The 25157-nt window shown below is 38.7% G+C and overlaps 1 protein-coding gene across 1 annotated transcript; it reads right to left on the reverse strand.

Annotated features, from left to right (window-relative positions):
* Positions 1 to 782: 782 nt before the first annotated feature.
* On the reverse strand, positions 783 to 16697 carry LOC101854935 (centromere protein V). The gene is made up of 4 exons (XM_005093859.3): positions 16169 to 16697; positions 8273 to 8342; positions 5434 to 5548; positions 783 to 4026 (listed from the first exon to the last, which is right to left on the reverse strand). Exons 1-4 carry the CDS (start codon positions 16270 to 16272, stop codon positions 3905 to 3907), a joined length of 411 nt encoding a protein of 136 aa, XP_005093916.1. The 5' UTR covers positions 16273 to 16697; the 3' UTR covers positions 783 to 3904.
* Between the last annotated feature and the right edge of the window lie 8460 nt (positions 16698 to 25157).

Genomic DNA, 25157 nt, shown 5'->3' on the forward strand with positions numbered 1-25157 from the left:
TTTTCTTTTGTTTCTTCGACTTTTTTGAGACGATATCAGTTTTTTCAATTTTTCACACTTGCTGTTTAGTTGCTTTGGAGCTCTTGCTCATCCGGAACATCCTGGAAGCTGCTTATTTATCAAGTCACTAATCCTCCTTGACTGGCACACAACAACTCCAACTCATTTATTCGAACCACTATAAACAAGGTTACATTTTCCATCAAAATATCTTATATTAGTATCAATGTGTACTTCATGCATGCTTATTATTTTTTATGTCCAGAGGCAAATTCAGAAAAATGTAATTAAAATACAGAGAAAATTGAAATTGTTTTAGTGTGTGGTCGAACACATTGTGCTTTTTTTTTAAAGCAAAGAATATAATAACGAAGGCCTTCTTTTATCGCACTTGTTCCGCATTCATTCTTGCGGTGGTGTGTTTGAGGGTAAGATGGATCATGTCATTCAATATTTTGGTTCCAGCAACGTGATTTGTCTTTTCAATACAAGTACAAAGGGAAATGGATCTATGTACTTGATTACTGATTTCATTTGAAGGGTTGTATGTGAATATGACCCTTGGTTTATGATAGACTTCAAGGTTCGGAACACAACATCACCCACCCACCCCAAAAAAAAAACTTTTGTACTTGTGGAGAGTATTTATACATCGACTGCTCAGAGTAAGACTAATCATAGTTCATCAGTTTTCAAAACGGCTTATTGAGGAGTCTTAACTCTAAGCAGTCAATATGTGATACTCACAGAGAGTAAGCAAAGTATTCAACAGCAATGGCCAATGAATGTTAATTATATATATCTTTATTGTTTTATCATGTAAATAGTTGGTTGTAACATGAATTATTTTATTATGACACACTGAAATAAAATTGATATAAAAAGAATAAAATTGACATTTAAAAATATACTAGTATTGGTCTGCACATTTTTTTAAGTCCCTGAACACTTATCACATTAAAGTCGGACTCGAATTAAGATCTGAAATAACAAAACACTCTGCCATGAAAATATATCCCTCTTGACCTCCTAATACGCTATAACTATAAAGCTTACTGACTTACTGACTGCTGATGAGTAGAAAAGCCAGCCAGCTTGCTAGCCTAGAATTCCAAAGTGCTATCTGACATTTTTCGCCTTTTTGAGTTTACTAAGACTAAGACCATGAGGACAGAAACTATGTTCTGTCTGCTCTATCAAAATCATGATTATTCGGAGTCGTCATCGAGATATTCAAAAAATTGCATTCAAGCAAGCTTGGCACGCTGCACTGAAACTCAAAATAATTTAATGTCATATTTCTCAAAACTAGGTACTTAACAGATAGAACTTTGTAATTCTTGGGTAGCGAGCTGTCCTTTACTTTACTCAACAGTGCTTACTGTTCTTAATACTAAAATACTGTTATATTAAATATTATGCAGAGCAGATTTAATCATTTTGTACAAATATTCCTGGTGCTGATAAATTCCTTTCTTCAAATATGGTGCCTTATGGACGGCAACAAGGAATATTATTTTGGCAAAGAAGAGAGCATCTGGTTATATTATTATAAACCAAGAATCATTGGATGAACACATTCTGCAAAACAAAATTTTTAATGTGAGAATCAAACAATGCAACAAAGGGCACACTGATGAAAGCATAAAGAATCATCTTTCATGGAAATGTACAGTAACGGCACTTAAAAAGACATTTCCTCTGAGTAAAATTGAGCATATTAACACAAGAACTTATAAGTCATTTATTGCTGAGAAAAAGCATATAATAACAGAAACGGGGGGGGGGGGGGGGGGGAGGTAGAAAAGAAGTGGAAAGTACCAGTAGTGCCATGTAACAACTCACACACAGGCAATAAACCCATACAACAGTATATATAACAGCACGGTGGTGATAAACATAGCAACCAAAACCCAATAACCCAATATATATGGTACACAAAGATAGACTATGTGTGTGTGTATATGGCACAGAGAACCAGATCGGAACCTACTTTGTACAAAGAAATAGTGAATAAGTAACCTGGTGCTCTTGCCGATTACGCATCCTCAGGTGGAAGCGGAGCTTTAGTTAGACTGCCCAAAATGTAAACTTTTCTGTATACCAAAATTGTTTTTATTGACCATAGTAGAAGTTACAAGTCATCTTAACCTTCATTTCTTCTATTTTGCCTTAAGAAATAATCTCTCTGCTGATTTACTGGTCATCGTCAGCAGACATTGATGGACCAAGTATTGCTATCATTATTATTATAGTTCTTGTTAAAACTTCACTCGAAACAAAAAAGAGCTCAACGAAACCTGACATCAAGCTGAGTTGGAAAGCTCCAGTCCAGACAGGACAAGAACAAACTTTTAATTCTACCAGGATTCCATTCTTAAACTTCAATTTGAAAAGTGTTGGAAAAGTTGGACACCAGCAGCACCAGCCCCCATTCCCCTACCTTATCAACAGTCGGGTTCAGAGAGTGACAAATAAGTTTGACACATCCATAAATGGGGTTAATCGATAACATAAAATTAAACAGACGAGGGAATGACAAACTATTTGGGCTATCTGTGATTTCGAGATTTCCGCATTCATGTTAGCTACACCCCCACACTGAACTATTACTCTCAAAAACCAAGCACAAAAAAACACAATCAATTTCCTACAAAAACAGGAATCAGCTCTAGATCTACAAACGACAACAAAATTGAAAAATTCTTCTGAGGGAAACAGCCAGGAGACAGATCATACAACTTAGCATTATTAGCAACAAGAAAGTCGGAATACACTCTGCATCTTCATTCACGTCCTTCTGTCAATTTCTTAATACCAGTAAGCCTTCTGGGAAATCATCGTTTTTTAAATAAAAATCACATAGGAACAAACCAACCCACATAAAGGCAAATTACACAGGCAGTGACTTTGTGATAAGAAAATACAGCATGATGCAATCTTTGTAAAAAATACTTCTTTGTTTTGTGATCTTCTAACTCCAGCAAGAAAAAGAGTCACTCTCGAATAATTTTGAATTTGATATTATTTTTATGTCAGGAATTACTTTTCAATGAGTTTATAAACAAAACTTTTTATTGTGGTGGGGGGGGGGGGCACAGCGTTCACCCGGCCAGCCAGGTGCAAAGAAAGGAGCAGGCACAGCCTACGAAAAATGCTGAAAAAAACCCGCAAAAAATAAGAAAGTTATCAAATACTCTACACAGAGGGAAGGTTAAGAGGACTTCATGAAAACTCCCTGGGTGCACCACTACATGTTATAGGCCTGCTTACCTTCCCATAACCCCATGAGACAAATACGAAAGGCTATTAGTAGGAAAAGTAGGGAGAACATTTTTAAAAAAATAGTTTTTCATGGATTCGTCTTACAGATTTAAAAAGTAACACTGTGCTTGGAATTATTCCCTTATTCATATAATACTGTATATCATTGCTTTTAGAACTATGCATGGATAAGAAGCAGATAGACTTAAGAGCCAAGGGTTTTTATTTATAAATCATGTTAATCACACCAATTTGTTCATGGCAAGCACCATCATCTTTATTTATTATAGATTTATCATTAATAGCTATACTTCAAAACAAAACATATAAAAGTTCTTTTCAAACCTGTTTTTCTTCAGCAGTCTTAGATCTAGATCTACATTTACAGTACAATACAACAATGTATATATCTGTTTCAAATTGACGATGTCCACATTTTATTGTGTTATACAGACCCATTCAAAAGTGCATACCTTTAGCATACCGTTCCCAAATTATACAAAAAGCTATCAATTTTTCAGTTATGACTATTTTTCCTCCTACTTTTCGGACAGCCTCATCCTTGCTTTGTTACAATTGACAGCCTTGTAGCTCAGTTGCAAATGAGTCTTCCAGCGATGTGCCTCCGACATGAAACACTTTAACTTTTTGAGTGCTTTTGTATGTCTGATGTCTTAAATGCAGCCTCCCAGTCATCGCCTCCAAACTTTTCCACAGTCGTCGATTTCATAGTTCCAGGGTCAAGACAGTGTGGAGCAACCCCTACAGGCAAGGAAGTAAACAAAACAAAACAGGTATCAAATACAAAGCGATTCAAAAGGAACAGAGGGGAATTTTTTAATTAATTCTTATTTAAATTATATAAACGTAAGTGTAGAAACTAAACAACAGATATCAGAATCTGGAAAGGCCCTAAAAGTAAAAGATAGGACTTCTGAAAGAAGAGAGTGGGGGGGGGGGGGGTGTAAGATTTATAACATGGACTACACTATGATCAATTAAGGGTCAATAAGTACTGTCGCCGTGGTTTTATGCACCCCGCATACTTTAGCAATATTTGATATTTGATCATTTTTTGCATAGTTTCTGATTATTTTCCTTTATCACTCTTTGTTAAAAATTAACAGAATCGCATAATTTCAGATTTTTGGGCTCCGTTTGCATAATTTTAAAAAAATGTTTGCATAAAACAGCGGAGACAAAAGTATGAAGTTCTTGAAAGCATCCACATATCAAATTAAAACTTTTTTAAAAAAGAAATAATAAAATAGTCCCTGAAACTAATTTGACTTTGAAAAGTTTACCTAAGTCTGTTTCTCACTCTTAATCTTAAGAAACAATGTTCTTTCTTCCAGTCCAGGTCTTTAAAGAAAATTAATACAAAGGGAAATGTTTGTGCTTGTGTTTGGGCATGTTTGATTTTCAGTGTATGTATGCGATTGTGTACCAGGGTATTTGCATGGATATGTCTATGTTCATGCCATTATATGTTAGACTTTAAAAAATATAACAGGCAAAATATATTAAAAAATCAAAGAGCACAAGGTAACAGCCAAGGATTCATGTCAAAGCTTTCTCTTTTTCTTTCTTTATAAATCTGAAGTACAATGTAGTGTGAAATAGAAAGGGCATCAAACACGACTCTGGGAATCACTGTTGAATCCACATAAAACGTACCAGTGTCAACTTGACTGTCTTCGATGAGCAGCATTAGTGCAAGCATCATTCTAATATTGAAGACAGCTCAATAAAAGCTGGCATGTCAAAGCAACATAACACCAAAACAAGTACTGTAGAGTCCGCTTAAACCAAACACATTTAAATCCTATAACAGTTTTCTTTTTAGCTTTAGGGGGTGTTTTACTGTACATGTACTTGCAACACATTAAGGTTATATATGTGCCGAAGAATAGGTTCGTTACAGGAAAGTAACAAACAGAAAAAAGAAGGAGGGGGGGTAAGGACCATAGATGTTTGATAGGAAAGAAGGAGCAAACCACACCAGAGCACCAGCCAACCACGCACATTCCTAAAACAGTTGTTTATGAATGAAAAAAACAAACAATTTCAATTTTTGTCATGTTTCAGCAGCTCCTCTAACCCCCAAAAAACAGCTACGTCAAAGAAAACCCGGCAGTCCCATAGATATCTGACTAAAAAATGCTTTACCATGGCAGTCCGGGTTGCTTCGAGGGGTGTAGAAACTCTGGACACCACATATCTTGCAGAATGTATGTTGTGCAACTTTGGTGCCAAACCTGTATGTTGTGATGTTTTCAGCTCCCTGAAATGTGTGAAAACCAGGAGATAAAGGAACAGCACTTCTTCAGTTCTACTGTCTAGATAAACTGCAGCAGTTGTTACCAAGTTGTTAATTTCATGCAACACTATACAGCACTTCAGAATCAGTTTTATTCATGATGCATAAATACATGATATTACATAAACTAAAAAAAGGTTCATGATTTATATTTAGATATAATATGGTATTTAGTGAGCACATGTATATAAATGGATGCAAAGATCATATTCACAATAATTTTGCGTTATAAATAATTGTGCATAAACTGAACTGCTTTAATCTTCACATTTACCAAGTGTCACATATAATTATGCAACATTAAAGATTGTTGTTAGAGACAAACTAAAACAAAAGTTTCTGATGACTGTTTAATAGCACTTGTTACAGATGTGTCCCTGCCGGTCAGTATCAGTCATATGAAGGAAGTTTCAAAACTGAGTTAACATTATTTACAAAAACTATCATATTTTCCCTAATATTTAAAACAAGAATGAAGTAAATATGACCATATTTGACGAAAATACAGAACTTTTAGTTGTGCGTTGTGAGAAAACTCGAAAAGGAACAAATGGCGTCCGTAATTGAGCAACATGTTTCCATAGCAATTGGGGTCCTAGAATTGAGATATAGACTTGAAATTTAGCAGCTATCTTGGCTATGCCACTACAAGGTAACATACAGAAGTAGAAAACTATTCATTAACAGAGAAAAAACTTATGGACAAAACAAAATTTTCACGAGAATGGACTTCCCGTCAAATGCAACAAAATATTAGCATTACACTACACTAGGTACCAGACATTAAATTTTCAAAGTAGCTGTACGTCAAATTCATCTGTTTCATATGAAAGGCCTATGTCTCCTGAGAATTTTGGTACCATACTTTTACCTCTCAGTCAATGTTTAAGAAAATGGTAACTGTTTCAATTTAACATAATAATCAAATATTGCTGAAGTCGCTGACTGGCGGCAACCCCATGATTGACAGATAATAAAAGAGTACCAAGAGCACCAAACATCTCTTCATTAACAGAGCACAATCATTATAACAAAGAAATTAAGCCTAATTTTTTCAAGACAGTGAGATCATAACAAATCAGTATTTTATTGCCTCAAACACGACGATCTGTTGTTATTTCAATAAACTGAGTGCTCCCTGGAGTTTCGCGGAAGGATTCATGCAAATAATTCCAAGCCGATGACTTTATTCTAATAAAAAAAGAACTGTTCTTTCTATTGGTATTCTTTTTAGCCGGTATTTTACACATTTCGTGTTAAAAATGATCTTTGAAAACTTAGACGCTTTCTTTCAAGGTTTTCAATCCAAACGCCAAAGGCTTCAAATTATAACCACAGGAAACCACGCTCAAAGCTGTATAGTTCTCCGCCAATGAAAAGACGGTATTTGATCATCAATCTTTCTGCAAAGCATTTGAACGCATGGGTGTCAATTTTGAACCGGCCGACCTCACATTCCGAATGCAAGGGGCTTCCCTTTCCACGGCGATTCTCCAGCTCCAACCACTCGGATATACAAACAACTTACCGTACACTATTGTAACTAAGAGAATCTGAACTTTTTCAAAGTGTTCAGCATTTGGTGTTTATAGTAAAAGAGCAAAGAAACAGAGATATGAAATATCCCCATTTCACCGAAACCAGGAAGGCCGCTAGTCGGCTTACGTGTCATGTTTATGCTACCTAATTCTACGTTTGCAATAGCACCATACACACACGAGAGCACACACGAGAGCACACACACATACACACACTCACACACACACACACACACACAAACACACACACACACACACATACACACACACATGACAAACACACCAACACATATATATACACACACATGCACACTGATAGCCTCCATGGCTTCTTGGTGAGGATTCCCCTTTGAGAGATCTAAAGTAAAGTTAACTAATCTTTTAAAAGCACTAAAACACAATAAAAACGAATTGTTAAAGTCAATCCAAGCGTAAAACTGAAAGATCAACAGACGATAACAGCTAGCAGGGCACGTCCACACAGTCAGCTGTTTATGTAAACAAGCTTGAAGTGAGCTAGAAGTTACCGTTTTAACCTTTCAGAGCCCTCAGTCGTGCATAAGGACAACAAGTTGTTTACATTTCATACCATTCATACTCGAAAAGGGGTCAACATCTAAAATAGTTGCGAATGAAGAACGTTGAATAGTTGAAGCACAGGTGGCCATGAGGTAATGGTTCTATAAATAATCTCACAGCTACACACAAGCAAAGTCCAAATTCCTTTATCACGTCACCCAAGTTTACAACAAACCACACACACCCCCAAAATAAATCAAAATAAAATATTTATAGAGTCGATTATAGTTGTTTATTTTTACCTTAAATGAAGCAGGAGACATCAAATTTTCAATAGATCCAATAAAACAAAAATGTCATGGAAAGTCACTTTTTTGCCTTTCGAGTTTTGTAGCTGATAATAGCACACTGCGTCTTACGACTGATATTGACCGGGGAAGACAGAGATGGTAACAGATTGTGACAGAAGGTAGCAGAATGGACAATATGTGAAAAAAGAAAAGATAAAGGTTAATATCTTAAAAGAATGGAAATAATGTCCACTTTCACAAAGTACAAATTCACAAATAGGTGTACATATGTTACTAAACAATAAGGTAAGTTTTTAACAAACTTTGCCTTTTTTCCTTACCTGAAGTAGTTCAAAGTTTGACTTGTGAACCATGAAATGAAAATTTTGTTTCTTTGTGCAAACACTGCAACTGAAATAAAAACGAAATTGATTTATTGACCAAAAGATTCAGAGATAACTCACTACGTAAGAATTACAAAGCTGCTCAATAACGACTGAATAATCTTACGATTTTGATACCAGCAAATACAGCATTTGCTTTCTGACCTCATGGTCTTTGTTACTCAAAACGGCCAAAAATGTCAGATAGAACTTTGTAATTCTGAGGTAGCGAACTGGGTTCAGAAATATAGTACTGTTGCAAAAAAGTTAAAGAGTCCAATACACTGTCATAATCTAAGGCTAAGGCGTAGACTGAAGAACTGCTTACTTACCATCAAGCACACACGTAACGAAACATGCACATGTATACATAGCGAACAGATTTTTAAGTCCCAAATTTTTTCTTATACTTGCACATGTATAGTCTTCTTTGTACATGTATCTAAAACATGGACATGGACAAGGCAAAGTTTGCTCATAAAGAACAGATTTCTGAGTCCCATCGGTAATAAAATTCGTGTGAGCTAGAGAGTATTGGCAGACATCAAAGTTTTATAATATTATGGTCTATTTATAAAACTGAAAAGCTCAATTATTTATGACATTCTAAAAAAAAGTACCTCCATAAAGAAATATTACATCCCTAGAACAGGAAAAGAAAATCTATACTATTCTGTTTCTTTCAATAAGTTTGTCTAGCATCTAGTGTTTCCCCCACGATAAATGAACCTGTCATTAGCTTCTCCTCTGTCCTATGCTTCTCTTCAATATTTAATAATGAATATTGAATTGGAATAAAGAGTAGTATTATAAGTGCATGGGTTTAACCTCCAATCAAAACTATCAACTTTTCTAAGAGACATGTGCAGGACCTCTAAATTCAACATCCATCTCAGCGGGTGGTTGGAAGATGCTCTGGTGTGGTTTGCTCTTTTTTTCCTATCAAATAACTATTGTCTTTACCTCTCCTCCTTCTTTTTTATGTGTCTTACTCTCTTATAACACCTCTAATCTTTGGCACTTAAACTTAAAGTCTCTTTTAAGCAATAGAGGGCTATCCCGAAAAATGCTATTTTTTAGAAAACCGAAGGTAAATTTTTTGCCCCTTGTTCAGTGTCTTTAAAACACAAGAAGCGTTTTCTCTTTAACCAAAGAAATATACACACCAAAGAAACCAAACTTCTCCTAAAGAAAGGGCAATGCCCACTTTTGATGTTGGTAAAGATTTCTGGAAACCCCCGAAATCTGGGTTAGCCCGCGTGTCCTTAAAAACGACCTTATATGACCTCATTGAGTTGCAAGTGCCGTAAAACGCTTACTAAAAAAAAGAACGACCATCTCCAATAGGATTGTAACCAAATGGGTTGAGAGCTTTGTGAACTCTACAAAACGACATAGAAATCAAGAACACCTAGTCTGGAATTCGAACCAGGGCGATTCGTTACATGGTCCAGCACGATTCCAACTGAGCTAACAAAATACATTTTTACTGCAAGAAAAATAACATCAGCAAGTTGTTCAGATGTTTTAAGGCCCAGCAGAAAGCAATTTTTTTCAGGAGAGAAGACTTGTTGTCTGATTCTTTTAAGGGTGACCTTATTTGGGCCACAGTGTGGCCTAAATAAGCTAAACCCCCCTCCCTTACCTTATTTAGGCCACACTGTGGCCCAAATAAGCTAAACCCCCCTCCCTTACCTTATTTAGGCCACATCATATGGTAGATTTCTTGAACTAACCATGGATTCGGAAGGTCGAGATTCTACTGATCTTTTTATTTAGTGCGGGGGATTATTTCAAAATAGAGGATGATTCTAAATAAGTGGACCAAGTGTAAGAGTTGTGTGTGTGTGTGTGTATGTGTTTGTTTTGTGTGTGGTTGTGGTGAGAGAGAGAGAGAGAGAGAGAGAGAGAGAGTAAATGTAGTAGTGTGTTTGTATGTGTATGTGTAATGTGTGAATGTTATTGTGTGCATGAGTGTCTATCTCAGTTGTACGGTCCAAATGTACATTATTTTGTTGAGAATTTTACATAGAACTCAACTACAAAACACCTTTATACAAAGTCACAGAAATATTCTTTTTGTGCTTATTGAGGTGCAGTACAGGGTGATTAAAACCTGCAAGGATAATTGGACAAAATGGGCAATATCTTACTAATGGTCATATTTAGACAAATCCTATATCATTCTCTTTTTTTCTTAACAGCTCATGGTTATTAAAGAGTCAGCAAACTAGATCAAGGTAGTAATATCGGATTCCTAATATTATGGGCATTCTTTAAAAAATTTTAACTTGTTTTTAGCGCTTTTTTCAACGTAAAACGGATTCCGTTAAAAAAACAACAACAACAATGACCTTATCTTTCTTTTTTAAGGTATTGTGCATACATTTGTGTGAAACTATTTTATTCTATGCTTTCAAGTACATGAAAAAAGCTAATAAAATCAAGCAAAATGTTCTTCAGAGACATAGATCTAGTAGTAAGCCCACTGGAACATTTTATAAACCGTGAAAAGATCACCAGAAAATAACAAAATTATCTTATGATTTTCACTTGCACTTGCAATTTTTTTGACAAATTATCGTCTACCTCGTTATCTTTTTTTTCTCACATTTTTCTTCACTATTCATGACAACTGGCATGTTTTCCAGTTATTATCAAGGAAGTGGATAGGCGGACCACGGGGTCTATCTAGCCCCAAAAGGATAGGTGGACCGCGGGGTCTACCTAACAAAATGCTGTTTTAGGATGTGAACCCTGGAATCAGCGTAGTGAAATAAGTAGATCTAGGTTTGACTAAGGATCGGTGGACCCCGGGGTCAACATAGTGAAATAAGTAGATCTCAGTTTATTTTATAGTAAGACTGGCGGAGCCCGTGGTCAACGTAGTGAAATTATAAGTAGATCTAGGTTTAAATTAATAAGGATTGGTGGACCCCTGGGTCAACGTAGTGAAATTATAAGTAGATCTAGGTTTAATTAAGGTTTGGTGGACCCTGGGGTCAACGTAGTGAAATAAGTACATGTAGATCTAGGTTTAATTTTAAGGATTGGTGGACCCAGGAGTCAACGTAGTGAAATAGGAAGGTTTAGGTTTAAGGTGGACCCCAGGGTCTACCTAACGAAATTTAATACTAGTTAGGTTTTAGAATAGGTGGACCATGCGGTCACCGTAGTAAAATAAGTAGGTTTAATCACGGTGTCCCTGGGGTCCACCAATTCTTAATTAAACCTTCTTATTCCTCTACGGCTATGGTGACTCCGGGGTCCACCAATCCTTTTAAAATTAAACCTACTTATTTCACTACGGTGACCCCGGGGTCTACTAATCTTTAAATAAATCTACTTACATGTATTTCACTACGGTGACCCCGGGGTCCACCTGTCCTAAAACCTAGTATTTTGCTAGGTAGACCCCGTTTTTAACAATATCCAGAAAATAACATAAAATGAGTATATAGATCTATATCTATACGTATTTTATTAAGTATATACTTAAAAATAAAAGACTGAGCAGAGGCTTACAATGTAAATTCTGTGCTCTACACGTAGAGAAAGTCTTAAGTTTGCGCAAAACAGATTTTAGAAAAAAAAGTTGATCTAATTATTCTAATAAAAGTAAAAGTGATTGTTATGGTGAGATTTGTTATTATTAATTCTGGAAATACAGATAGTTGCTGAATCTAAAATTAACTAGAACTGTGCAATTCGTTTTATTTCAATTCCAAAGCCCAAAGGCATAGCAATGAGTTAGATCTAGATCTAGCAGTTGTAGGCTCTCTGGCTGCTTCTAACATTTGTCTGCTACTACTGATTCTAGACAGGGAATCTAGATCTAGATCTAGCTATCACCTGCACTATTAAAGTCAAATATATGGTAAAATAAAAACAAAACTGTGAATCGCTTTGTCAGTCAGTACATCCCAATTGCCATAGCAGCACGTATTAATAGTTGAATAATTATACCGAAGCAACATGTTATCACAGTGTGCAGGGGAGAGCGGGGTGCCCGGGTCGCTGACCGGTCGATTCGGTGGTTCGGCTTTTGTAGATCTATGCATTTTTTACGGAAAGCCCTATTACTAGATCTATTAGTGTTGTGAAAACTTCAACCTCTACAGCTAAGGCGGCAAAAGATGTTGGAAAATAATAATACGTCCTGAAGTTTCATAATTTATACAGAATAATACAGCCAGTAGTTTTTATCTCATCGAGTTATAAAAATGGCCTTGTAACTTGTTTTCAGAAGCAAATTTTAATAGTTACAGTTCTACCGAATCGATTTTCACGCAAATTCAACCATTTTGATGACCATTTCTTTTCCTTTTAAAAAGATAAAGGCCTGTCGGATGTGGCAGTGCGATTAACACTAAGTTGTTTAGACCCATCAAAACACAAGGCTTCGTGGCCGATCACAAAGGTCTACGGGCTTATCGAGGCCGATTCGCCCTGCCGCGTGCACGTTCACTAAACTGCCTACTAGATAGAATCTACTACCAAAGATTCTTCTCGATCTTTGCTACTACTACTACTACTACTACTACATCTACATGTAGGCTACTACTACTAGACAGTACGAGAGATGTACTACTACGAGACAGTACGAGAGAGTGCCACCCAGGCAAAGATAGTGTAACTTTGACTCAGCCACGTTGTGTACACACTTTTTATACCCCAAATTTGACCCGGAAGTCCATTCGGAGGATTTGACCTTTTTACTTGACCAAAGTGTGCCAAAATGGTAGCCTAGATTTTGCCCCTCCATGAAGGAAAAATCTGGCCCTCATTCAAACCATTGAGATTGAGCAAAACTTTGCGTATCGTGCTTTGTTCTTACAATATTCATTATGATATATATAAGTTGTACACTGAGACAAAACTGTACTAAATGAGAAAGGTGCACCATTATGAAAGTGGAACGAACTCAGTTGCCTTAAAAAGGTGTCCCCTGGTAGTTTGAGCATGTGTGGCCTAAATAAGCTAAACCCCCCTCCCTTACCTTATTTAGGCCATATGTGGCCCAAATAAGCACTCCCTTCTTTTAAATTTACCTAAATTATGTAGGTCTATTTTTCTCACTTTTTTTCAACATTTGGAAACTGAATTTTGACAAATTATCTCTCGAACACATGCAGCCAATACCATATGCACTGCTATTTTTTTTTTTTTTTATTCAAAACTTTGGACTTGGTATCCGTACAGCTGGCTCACGATGTGCCAATACTGCTCAAGCCTCAAAATCATAAAATCATCCATAAACCAGAGTGAAGTACGTTACCGGCAATGCACACATAGCATAAAGTTTCTTCAAATCTACATTTAACTTTTTTTTTTTTTATACATTTGAGGGGAACTATATTTTCCTTTAGGGAGGGACAAGGGGGGCTCTCGTGGCCTAAAGGTTAAGGTGTTCACCTCTCATTCAATAGGTCTCGGGTTCGAATCCGGACAGCGACGGAAAATTTTCTTCTCTAAAATTGTCTCCTTTTTACATCCTTTCCTGCTCTCTAACAAAGTTCTGTCGTCGGCTTTCGTCTCCACATTCTGACCCCATCCCCCTCACCTCCTTTGCCAACTCCTCTGGGCTCCTGACTCTTTCTCCTGCTACTCCTTGGCTGCTTCTTTCTTACTCCTGTCTTTCAGCCACCCACACCCCAGATCTTATGGTAGGAAAGATCTACACCTAGCCTTTTCAGACAAGGGTGAAAAATCTTGGGGGTCCCGTGTGCAAGTTGTGTACATTAAAGATCCCTTGGTGGTCCAAAATCAATGAGTAGGCTTCGGTCACCACCCAGGCAAAATTAAAAATTTCCTACCAACTGAAAATGTTTAATTACCAGTATGTGTCCCAAGCGCTCATATGACCTTATACAGTTGTGAGAGCTGTGAAACACTAAGGCCTACCAAAAAAAAGTGCTACTACTAATTTCCCATAATAATTGAATAATAAATATGCTCCAAAATCAAACACGTCTCATTTTCTAGGTCATCATTATTTCACACATTTGATATGTTTGTGGGGTAAAATGACGGAGATCTGCTTACTGATTACTGGATTTAAGGAAGATTTTTTTTTTTTTAAAGACAATGTGTGCATGGGGGTTTTTGTGCTCCCCTATGGGGGGCTCTCATGGTCTAGAGGTTAAAGGGTTAGCCTCTCATTCAAAGGTCCCGGGTTCGAATCCGAGTCGAGTAGGGACAGAAAAAATTTTCTTCTCTTAAGTTGTCTCCTTTCACCTCCTTTCCTGCTCTCTAGCAATGTTCTGTCATCTGCTTTTGTCTCCACTTTCTGCCCCCACCCCATTACCTCCTTTGTTCCCTCCTCTGGGTTCCTGACTCTTTCTGCAGCCTTTCTACTGCAACTCCTTTGCTCCATCTTACTGCTGTCTTTTAGCCACACCCCTTATCTTTTAGTAGGAAAGATCAATACCTAAACTTCTCGGACAGGGCGAAAAATCTAGAAGGTCCCGTGTGCAAATTGCGCTAGCACGTTAAAGATCCCATAGGTCTAAAATCAATAAGAGTAGGCTTTGGCCGTCACCCGGGCAAAATTCAGAGTTTCCTAAGTCTCCTGCCAACCAAAAATGTTTGTGTCCAGCGCGCTCATTTGACCATATATATGCATGCTCATTTGACCTTATATGCAGTTGTGAGCGCCGTAAAACACTTACACCAAAACAAACAAAAAATCTCCTATGACTATGAGGACCTTCAACAGCGACAGTTACTAATAACGACAGCTACCTTACATTTTACAAAAACTGCATCCAGCTCTACCTGCAGACCTCAATTGATGTCATGGCTGCATTAAAATTGTTAGCCGGGCAGAAGCTCATGCACACCCTCTCAGGATACAGTGGAACTCGAATATTCAACGAGCTCAGATTCAACGAGAACTCGGATTCAATGAGATTAGATAGATTCCCCATTTAATTTTCTTCTTTAAAATCAATAAAAATATCCCGGATTCAACGAGCACTTAAATCAGCGAGCTCGGATTCAACGAGGTCGCTTCCAGGGTGAACAGCCCCCGCAGACGTGGCTTCACTCATTTTTCTCCCTGAACGAAATTCATCTATTCTCGAAAACCATCCATTGCACCTGCAATGTGAACCATTATTCACTTACCCGATTGCATGCGACCAATCAGTGGCCTTTTTCCACACCAACACATGCATTGTTGGCACGCGCAGAAGTCTACTCTGGCGTGTGTTGGGGTCGGATGGGCGGCCTGCACACGTGTGGCTGTGTGTGTGTGTTAGAGAGGGGGGGGGCTAGCGGTTCGGGCGTTGAACGTCGCAGATACAAACGCGTCAGTCTTTTTTTTCCCCTCAGCAACTGATCACAATAACAATGATAAGCTAGTCTTGACGTAGATCTACGTAATGAATTGTGCGCTGGTCTATGGAATCAAAAGTTGCCGTATGCTAGGCTCTACACAGCAATACAACTTTTTGGTAAACAATCGAGATGACTCAGGTGTGTGCATTTGAACGAATCTGTCTTTTTTTTACACAGCTCATAATAAACTTGTGACTTCTCTTTATGCATTACTTGCTTAGTGCCTGTAATTATCTACACAAAACCTCATGTCTGCTATAACGAACACTCAGATTCAACGAAATTTTAGGTCAGGCCTGGCGACCTCGTTGAATCCGAGTTCTACTGTAGACATGATATTGGCTGAATTTGCCATTTTAACTAGAGAGACTAATACTCCATCAACAACCAAAAGAATAACAAGAAAAGAAAAAAGATAGATCGGGATCTCTAAAAGCCTAAACCAAAAGTTTGACAAAAGTTTAAGAATTTAATCTTCACGACAGACAACCATGTAAACAAACAAATATTTACTTGCAGTCGTATACAGTCACCTCAGCTGGCGCTTTGATTCGGAACCGAACTGCACCACAATGACACCCGCCTGTATGTTCGATCAACTCTGTCTCTGCTGACATGTTATTCACTACTAGATATCTAGTTCTAGATAGATCTAGAGAGCTAGCCAACTGCTGAAATTATGATACTCGACACCTCTCCAAACGTTTTCCTGACCAGACTAAACTTCAACAACACTGTTAAAGTTAAAGATGTCCAAGTTCTAAGAATGAAGACTGTAGATCGTTCGAGTTCCCGATAATTGTATTCGTGAGTGAACGTTGAGGTGTAGAAACCCGATGGAAACTGGTCACTGGACCTGGTTACAAATGAAATTAATAAACTAACGATCTCATTGTGAATCAGTGATACTGTTATCCGTCATCGTTTTGTGGCGTACAATTGTGCAGTATTCCATTAATTATTGTTGTCAAGTTGTGCCGAGTGCAGAGTGGGCGTGACGACCATTCATTTTGTTTCGTCTTCATACAATTCGGCATTCAGCCCAGAGTTGCCAACCGTAATTTATCATTTCATTTTCTGAGACCCGAATCACTTTGCCAACTATACACATGCAGATCTACTTTTATTTAGCAAGTAGTTTTTCTTCTGCTCCATATATATAATGTGCTTTTCATTTGCTTGTCATTTTTTGTGGAAAAGATCGGAAAGAGGTGTCAAAACAAAAACATCCATAAAATAAATGATTTTATAATAATAATAATAATAATGAAAAGCTGCGCAACACTCTAGGCTACAGACTTCAACAAAAGTTAAGGACCATCTTGAAAGACATTAGATAGCCCTGATTTTTTTTTTTTTACGAAAGAAAGACAGCAAGGAATGTTTCAAAGTGTTTTGCTTTGAAAGTGGGCTAACAATGCGTACTGCACTGCAATGCTTCCTGCAAAACCATCACGTGCCGCATGGAAATCCTTGGGGAATTTTAGCCAAATTTGCTGCTTTTTATCGACGTGTATAATTAAATACTCTCTGGTGCGACACCACGGACATTCCTCAGTTAACATTTCTGTTGCACGTCATAATCGGACATACGGTCTCGAACTGTGGCTCACTTTGGTGGCAATATAAGCCGCCATTTGCACAAAATCCAGTATCTCATCAACGTGTAATCAAGAAGAAAGCTGAGAGACTTTGATCGTGCCAGAGCTATGGCATGGCTGCAGGGTGGAGTTGGAGCCCGAGAAGTTGCCAGAAGGCTTGCAGTGTCATACTCTCTCATTCACATTGTCCGCCTCAGGCAGCGCCATATTACATGTATCAAGCTACTGGATCATCAGTCCAAGAACGCCCACGTGTTATATAGGTCGACCCAAGAACACCACTCAGAGTGTTTGCAAGTGGTCCTTAACTTAATATGTTGAAGTCTGTATGATAATAACTTTGGTGAGCCTCCCAAGGAACAAGGACGTACCGCGTCTCTTCGTTTTAGAAAGCGTTTTACGCACTTGCAACACAATCGGTAGGCTAGTATAAGTGCCGAAGATCAGAGGAGAGAGTAACAATTACAACAACAAAAAAGGAGAAGAATCAAATAATCGCGGTAGCTGCATGTTTGATAAGAAAGACGAAGGGGCAAACTACACCAGAACACTCACCAACCACCCTTTCCCTAATGTTCTAATTATAATATATTCCGACTCTCTAAATTCTAATTGGCTACCTAGTAGGCCTAGCCTAACGCTTAACATCATCTTATGCAAAGTTGCAAAACACAGTCTACTCTAGCTACTATCACATTCACGCAGAACAGACTCTGATCAATGCTCAGCGGCAATCATTGCTTATTACGAGGCAGCCCTATGTTCCTTAGCTCTATGTTCCCTTAGCTCTGTAATGTCCATAGTCATTTCGGGAAAACTTACGCTTGGCCACTGGTCAGTTTAACCATTGCTTGACCACAGGTCATTCTGACAATTGCTTGACCACTGGTCACTCCTAACATTGCTTGACCACCGGTCACTCCGATCATTGCTTGACCAATGATCATTTTGACAATTGCTTGAACACTGTCACACTGACCATTGCTTGACCACTGGTCCCTCTGACCATTAGTTGACCTTTGGTCATCGTGTAACTTGAATAGAGCTGAAGGAACATAGACCTAGGGAACATAGGGCAAGGGAACATAGACATGGACCCGCTTATTAGACCAGCACGTAATTCTTTTTTTTTTTAAGATACAGCACTGCGATATGGTCGGTTTTAAGCACTTGAGAAAATCGAAGGTAAAGTTTTTGCCCCTTGTTCAGTTTCTTGAAAAGACCAGGAGAGTTTTCTCTAGGCCTAGATCTAGGGCAATGCCCACTTTTGGTGTAGGTCAAGATTTCTGGGAACCCCCGAAATCTGGGTGAGCCCCCTTGTCCATTGTCCTTAAAAGCGACCAATATCCGACACACCTCGTAAAAACCCAAACCCAACCAATCTTAGCCTAAAGGCCTCGGATCTTTTGCCGTGTAGCCATATAGCAGAATAATTTGCATGACTAAGAGCCCGTTCTAAAAATAACTATTCGCCTTAAAGCCCGGTTTTTACCACCACACTCGCATAAAAAAGAGGTCGGACCAACACAGCATAATATTAATCTGTAATGTTGCGAAAATCGATGAAACACTGTGTAGTTGGGTGAGAATGAGAGGGCATAATTGGCAATTTTAAAAAACAACTAAAAGAAGCAGGCATTCTCCTCGTACCCATTTTCCACTTTTTTAACAGCAACCCTAGTGCATCACTCCTCGACAGACCATGAAGGAAAGATTGAGAGAGGGTGGGTTTTAGTTTTGTGAAATTAGGGAGAGAGAGAGGAGTGGGCTAGGCTAGCAGACGACGAAATCTTGGCCTTGCCTATTTCCTGGCTCTACACGTACACAAACTTTAAGTACAGTAGGCTACACAGTTAAGGCAAAGCGGTCTACGTGCATCATGCACTGAAAACTGAAAAGAGAGCTCCTCTGGGCGGGTCTATTGCTTTGCGGTTTTCGATTGGTTCATTCTGTCACGTGGTCAACGCGTCGTTTGGACCAATAGAACATGATATCCCCCTTCCTCCCTCAGCCTCACTCCACAATTCTACATTCCTTGCCCTTGCTTGACGACACTGCAGATCGAGTCGAGCTAAAGAATAGTACAAGAACGGTAGTAGATCTAGTAGTAGAAGGAAATAATAACACCACAAAACACTTGACGATGCCTCGACGTGGAAATTCCCTCGACACTCGCAAGAAATTCGAAATTCTTGAGGAAATTGCGAACCAAGAGAAGAAAGGGCAGAAAATCAATTTCTCAGCAGTTGCCAAGAAGTTCGATATTGACCGGACTACTGTTTCGAGAATTTCGAAAGCAAGAGAAGTCGTGCTTGACCGTTATGAAAGAGGAAGCCTGTCGCAAAAACGCAAGAGACCTTTCAAACAACAAAACGTTGACGAGGCGCTGTATAGGTGGATCAAGCCGAAACTAGAGCCAGGGTCCCCTCTCAACTTACGCTGTCTGAGAATGATGGCCACTGCATTTGCTCGAGAGATGGGCCAGGAGTTCGAACCGTCGGCCGGTTGGCTCAACCGCTTCAAAGAGCGACACGGACTGGTGGTAAAGACCAAGAAGGGCCGCGAAGAGAGTCAGTCGGCGGACATCAAGAAACAGCAGTCCCAGGAATTAAATCCAGTTTCCCGAATTGATGATCAGATGTCTGAGAGTGAGAGTGAACACAGAGAAATTCAGTCGACATACATCAAACAGGAGTGCGAAGAATTGGATCCAGTCTCCCAAAGTGATGTTCTGATGTCCGAAACAGAAAGGGAACACAGAGAAAATCAGTCAAAAGTGATCATCAAACAAGAGTGCGAAGAGTTCGATCTAGTCTCCCAATATCACCATCATCATCATCAAGATCTGGAAGTATGTTCTCGTGCCGAGAATGAGAAGACAGTTGCTACCACCACTGCTCCTAAGACAGAAAGGACAGACAGCAGTGACAGCAACAATGCAAAGGACGAAGGAGTGTTAACAAAGTCAACAACGCCAGCGCCCACACTTGAGGAAGTGCTGAACTCGGTGGATACCCTGAGGACTTTCATGCAACTAAACGGACTCACTGCTCGTCTGAGCACTCACTTTGCCGCGATTGAAAAGGAAATACACAAAACAATACACCAGAACTGACAACAGATACAACAGCAAACCAATTTTGACTTGGAGCAGTTGTTTCATGCACAGTAATTTTGGAGTTGGAGAAAATATGATGGAAATTGGGTTCCCCCAATACTTTAACCTGACAACATGCAAAACCACTCATACAAATCTGATCAGACTCTGTCTTATTCCTTCATTTATAAAATGATTTTAATAAGCCCTCTTTAAGTATAAGAAGATGGGTCAAGGAGGGATAGTAGGCCTACCATTCGACGAGGGACATAAGTCTTGAGGCCACTGGTTCTCACTTGTACCTCAAACATCACGTAATAATACTCGCAGTATGCGCACACTTACACTACGTTGTATGCATTAAATGTTAATAAAATTACAACCAAAAAAAAAAAAAAAACGTCATTCATCTTCCTCACCTCACACTCATTCAGTCTCAGTGGTGCACATTTCGACAATTAAATCAAGGGAGATAACCAAGGACCTAACTGTTATTCTTTAGTGGGAATGGAGTTGTGCCCCTTCGAATCCGCTTAAGAACCCGGGTATTTTTTTTAGGCGGAAACTTCGATGTACATGTGTGTTGTCGATATTATCATTCAGAGTTAATAGGGCTGAGAAACATGGATGCGAATTTAAAGGTTGTCTCCCCCCCCCCCCTCCACATACACACCTTTCTTTTTGTGCTATAACCATAAAATAAAACCTATTTAATGTTTCTGTTCTTTCTATGAATAAACCGCATAACGTGCAGAGATTAAAATTTTAATAAGTAAATAAGACATTAAATTTCTAAGGTCAGTCAAATTGCAATTTGTGCATAGGGAGATTGTATCATAGTATCATGTCAAAATCAGATTACAATTTTTTTTTTAAAGCTGTTCTTCAAAGTCAAAGAATGCAAGGAACTGCGCGGTCAAAAAAAAAGTGAACAGACCCTTGAACAGTGTCGTTTTAACTTAGTGGAGGGATAGTATGTGTTATCGTGTATGATGTAGTATATTGTGGGTGGTTAGTGGGTGCTCCGGTGAGGTTTGCTCCTTGTTTCCTAAAAAAAAATCTTATCGTCTCTGTCTCCACTCCACCTTTTTTGTGTTTATTACTCTCCTGTAACACCTTTAATCTTCGGCACTTATATGACCTTATTATGTTGCAAGTTCAGTAAAACACTTATTAAAACTAAACAATGTAGTTTAATACAATGGGTGAAGCATTCAACGAGGTCACATTCAACGAGAAGTCGGCTCCAACGAGGCAATCCTTAATCCCCCATTTTTCCTCTATACCTTTTTGTTAATGTACGTCAGCTCCAACAAGGTTGCAAACAGACCAAAGTCGCTTTCAACGAGGTCACGATAACCAAATAAAAGCAATTAGCAGCCTCAAAACCGAAGAATTTTTCTCCTTTCTCTCCATCTCATGCGAAGTACAAGGCACATCCTTCATTCCCAATGCATTGTATCGCTATCTAGTGTGCCTCCTAATACACATGTACTAATACTAATATAATGTCCCCAAAGCCAAGAAGATGAGCGAGGGATAGCAGCGATACTGAAAAGGCCTAGGGTGGGTGGGAACGCGATGCGGACTGAGAAACTGGATGAACTCTGGATGGGTAGGTCTAGATCAAGGCCATTTTTTTTTCCAAATTTCTTTTCTTACCCTGATCAGAAAGTCCAAGCTCCTATCTTTACTTTATTTAGACTTAGGCCTAGATGTGAGAGGGTATGTTTCCACACGAGAAGTGTAACGGGGGTAAAAAATTTAATGCAGTAAAGACAGTCAGAACACAGCCCAAGCACGCGCACACTGATGCTGTTTGAGATTTTCGTCGTCAGGGGGAACAAATGTTTTAATTAATGGTATTGGTACATCATGTAATATAATAACGTGCCTCCTATATTGTCTTTAGACTTAGTCACGTTCAAGGATAGGTCGGATCCAACGAGGACAACAAGCCGGACGATCCCGGCAACCTCGTTGAAAGCGACACCCACTGTACGTGTACTAAAATTATACAATGTGAACCTTGAAAACTTTTTCGAAAACACTACACACACACACATATATATATATATATATATATATATGTATATATATAATCGTTAAAACGTGCAGCGCAATCTTAAGATCGGTAAATTGCGAGGAACACATACACAGATATCATACGTATGCACATAACAATATGCAGTTCTACATTTAATTTTTTTTAAATAACAGAGTGGATCATTCAAGCACAATATTGCATACACTCTTAATTCTTACTAGATCTAATTAGGAAGAAATTGAGACCCATGTCAATAACAAAAGCGCCTTATACTACTAATAAAACAAATTACAATGGAATTCAGGACCGAAAAAAAGGGTTGACTTTGAGCAAGGTTGACTTTATCCATTGTACTACTCGCCATTGAAAATTGAAGATGACAGCTGAAAATTACAAACTGTCTGGTAACAAGATGTATAGCTCATTCAGTGAGTATAATTCTGAAGTTGTCACCAAAACAAGAATGAGTGAACAATTTTAATGTTATTAGAGGTGTGTACACCACTAGCTCAAGACGTCTCTTCTTAAATGAATTAATCTTGGGATTTAGCCCCAAATTGTTGACTTTACGCAAGGTTAACACTCAAGCAGTTGACTGTACATGTATCAGGAACACAATTACTTAATTAAACAAAGAAGGTAAGAAATGGGACCACAGTGAGGTGTTGACTGTAAGCAAGAGTTGGACTTTATCAGGATTCCACTGCATCTGTTATTACTGATCATTATGCTTAAAACAAAAAGTGAAATTAGTTATCACCAACAAAGGCAGTTTTCATCATTATGTCAAAAATATTTTTTTAAAAACAGAGGCATCTAATGAGCTGTCTTCCAAAGGGTCCTGTTCCAAACTTCCTGCTCTGTCTCCTTCCTCCTCTTCTTCCTCCACCTCCATTTCTTCCAGTGTAAATCCCTGTGCCTAGATCTATATGCTGTAATACTCGGAAAATATTTTCCACATTCCTTATTGTGGCCTCTGCACACCCAGCCTTTTTTGACCTAGGGCACCCTTTTTGGGGGGGTTTATTTGTGTCCCCTCACAAAAGTGTAATAGTAATATATTACACTAGTTCTAGACCCCCCCCCCCCTTTCTTACACTTTTCTTACAGGAGCCAAAGACACCCCCCCCCCTCCCTTCCAGGTGTAAGATTATATTTTTAGAGAAGAAAATTTTCCGTCGCTATCGCCGGATTCGAACCTGGGACCTATTGAATGAGAGAAGAACACCTTAACCTCTTGACCACGAGAGCCCCCCCCCCCCCCCCCTTTAAAGGAAAGTTTGGTGACCCCTGGCTTAGAAATGGATTACACATACCAAACATAATATTATTTTCGTTCGTGTGTGCTATTCCAAACTGGGAGGATCAGTTAGTTGCAAAGAAACATGTCATGTTAGTACTGTGCGGTGTACATGTATTATTCGATCCTCATCCCCCTCATACTGTTATAATAGGCGCCTACCATGGCGCCTACTCAAATAAATTTGCATACTTCGGTCCCCGGCACACAGGGCCGCGTTACCCGTAAGGCTGTTTAGGCTGTAGCCTAGTGCCCCGCACCTCAGGGGGCCCCGCGCTTGCAAACACGACGTTTAAAAAATGTTTTTCAACCAAATATAATTGTCCTCTTGTTAAATTGTTGTTGTTATTTGTTGTTTGTATCGCTGTACTTTTTACAGTTGTTGTTGTTGTTGATGTTGATGAGAAGGATGTTGATGCTACCGCTGTTGCTGTAATTGTGGCTGCTGCTGATGTGTTTTCCGAAGTTGTCTTTTAACTACGCCTAGGCGCTAGGCCGAAAACTATAACATTCTGTGCTTGTCGTCGTCTTAATCCACATTATTGGTGGATACCGGTAGGCCTACATCTAATCACGTTGTACAGTATAGCTTTCCATCAGTACGGGGTCACAATGTGGTAGTAGTAGCATCAACGTCATCGAGGGGCCCCGGCCCCGCGGCTCATGGACAGCCTAGGGCCCCGCACTAAGTTAACGCGGCCCTGCCGGCACAAACCAAAGTAACGTTTTATGTGTGTGTGTGTGTGTGTGTGTGTGTGTGTGTGTGTGTGTGTGTGTGTGTGTGTGTGTGTGTATATGTGTGTGTGTGTGTGTGTTGTAATTTTTTTTTTCGTTTTATCTTTTTTTTCTGGGACATTTTTTGTCGGAACTCATTATAATAATAGGGCGTCATACTCATACGGACTACTTATTCATGTACACGCACACATCCACACGCAGATACGCACGTAACCCCCCCCCCCCCCCACACACACACATGGGAGGAGGAGGGGATCAAGGTGGCGGAGAATATAGCATTTATAAGCGCATGATAATCTTATAACATGTTACCTTAGGTCCATAACATACGTGTGTATATTATTATATGTCCAAAATGTCAAAATAGTTAAAATGGAAAAGGAAAATAAAATAACATGAAATCCTAAGTATGCATGTCGTTGGATTAATAGAACGTGAACTATAGGGGGATTTTTCATGATGTTTTTAATCAATATTTTAAAAAAATATTAATTTGAAGGCTTGGGGGTCTCTGTTTTTCACCACTCCCAGCTGGTGAATCTGACAGACTAAAAATATGGGAACCACTTAAAAAAAATAATAATTAAAATCTGTTTTCTAATAAGTTGTTGAAAAGTTATAGATCTCAGAGTCAGCAGAGTCAAAGAAGAACGCGCACAATAAGAAACTACATGAGCCGCCGTGCCGTTTTGACTAAAATTAAAATAATAATTGGCTGT

Source organism: Aplysia californica, unplaced genomic scaffold, assembly GCF_000002075.1.
Source record: "Aplysia californica isolate F4 #8 unplaced genomic scaffold, AplCal3.0 scaffold00071, whole genome shotgun sequence".
NCBI classification, from domain to species: domain Eukaryota; kingdom Metazoa; phylum Mollusca; class Gastropoda; order Aplysiida; family Aplysiidae; genus Aplysia; species Aplysia californica.

Excerpts from the sequence above, each read along its gene's own strand:
- LOC101854935 (XM_005093859.3), bottom strand. The coding sequence starts at position 16,272 with ATGTCAGCAGAGACAGAGTTGATCGAACATACAGGCGGGTGTCATTGT. Across the intron at positions 8,343-16,168 it reads GTGACTGTATACGACTGCAA|TTGCAGTGTTTGCACAAAGA; the intron begins GTAAATATTTGT and ends TTTTTATTTCAG. Across the intron at positions 5,549-8,272 it reads CAAACTTTGAACTACTTCAG|GGAGCTGAAAACATCACAAC; the intron begins GTAAGGAAAAAA and ends CACACATTTCAG.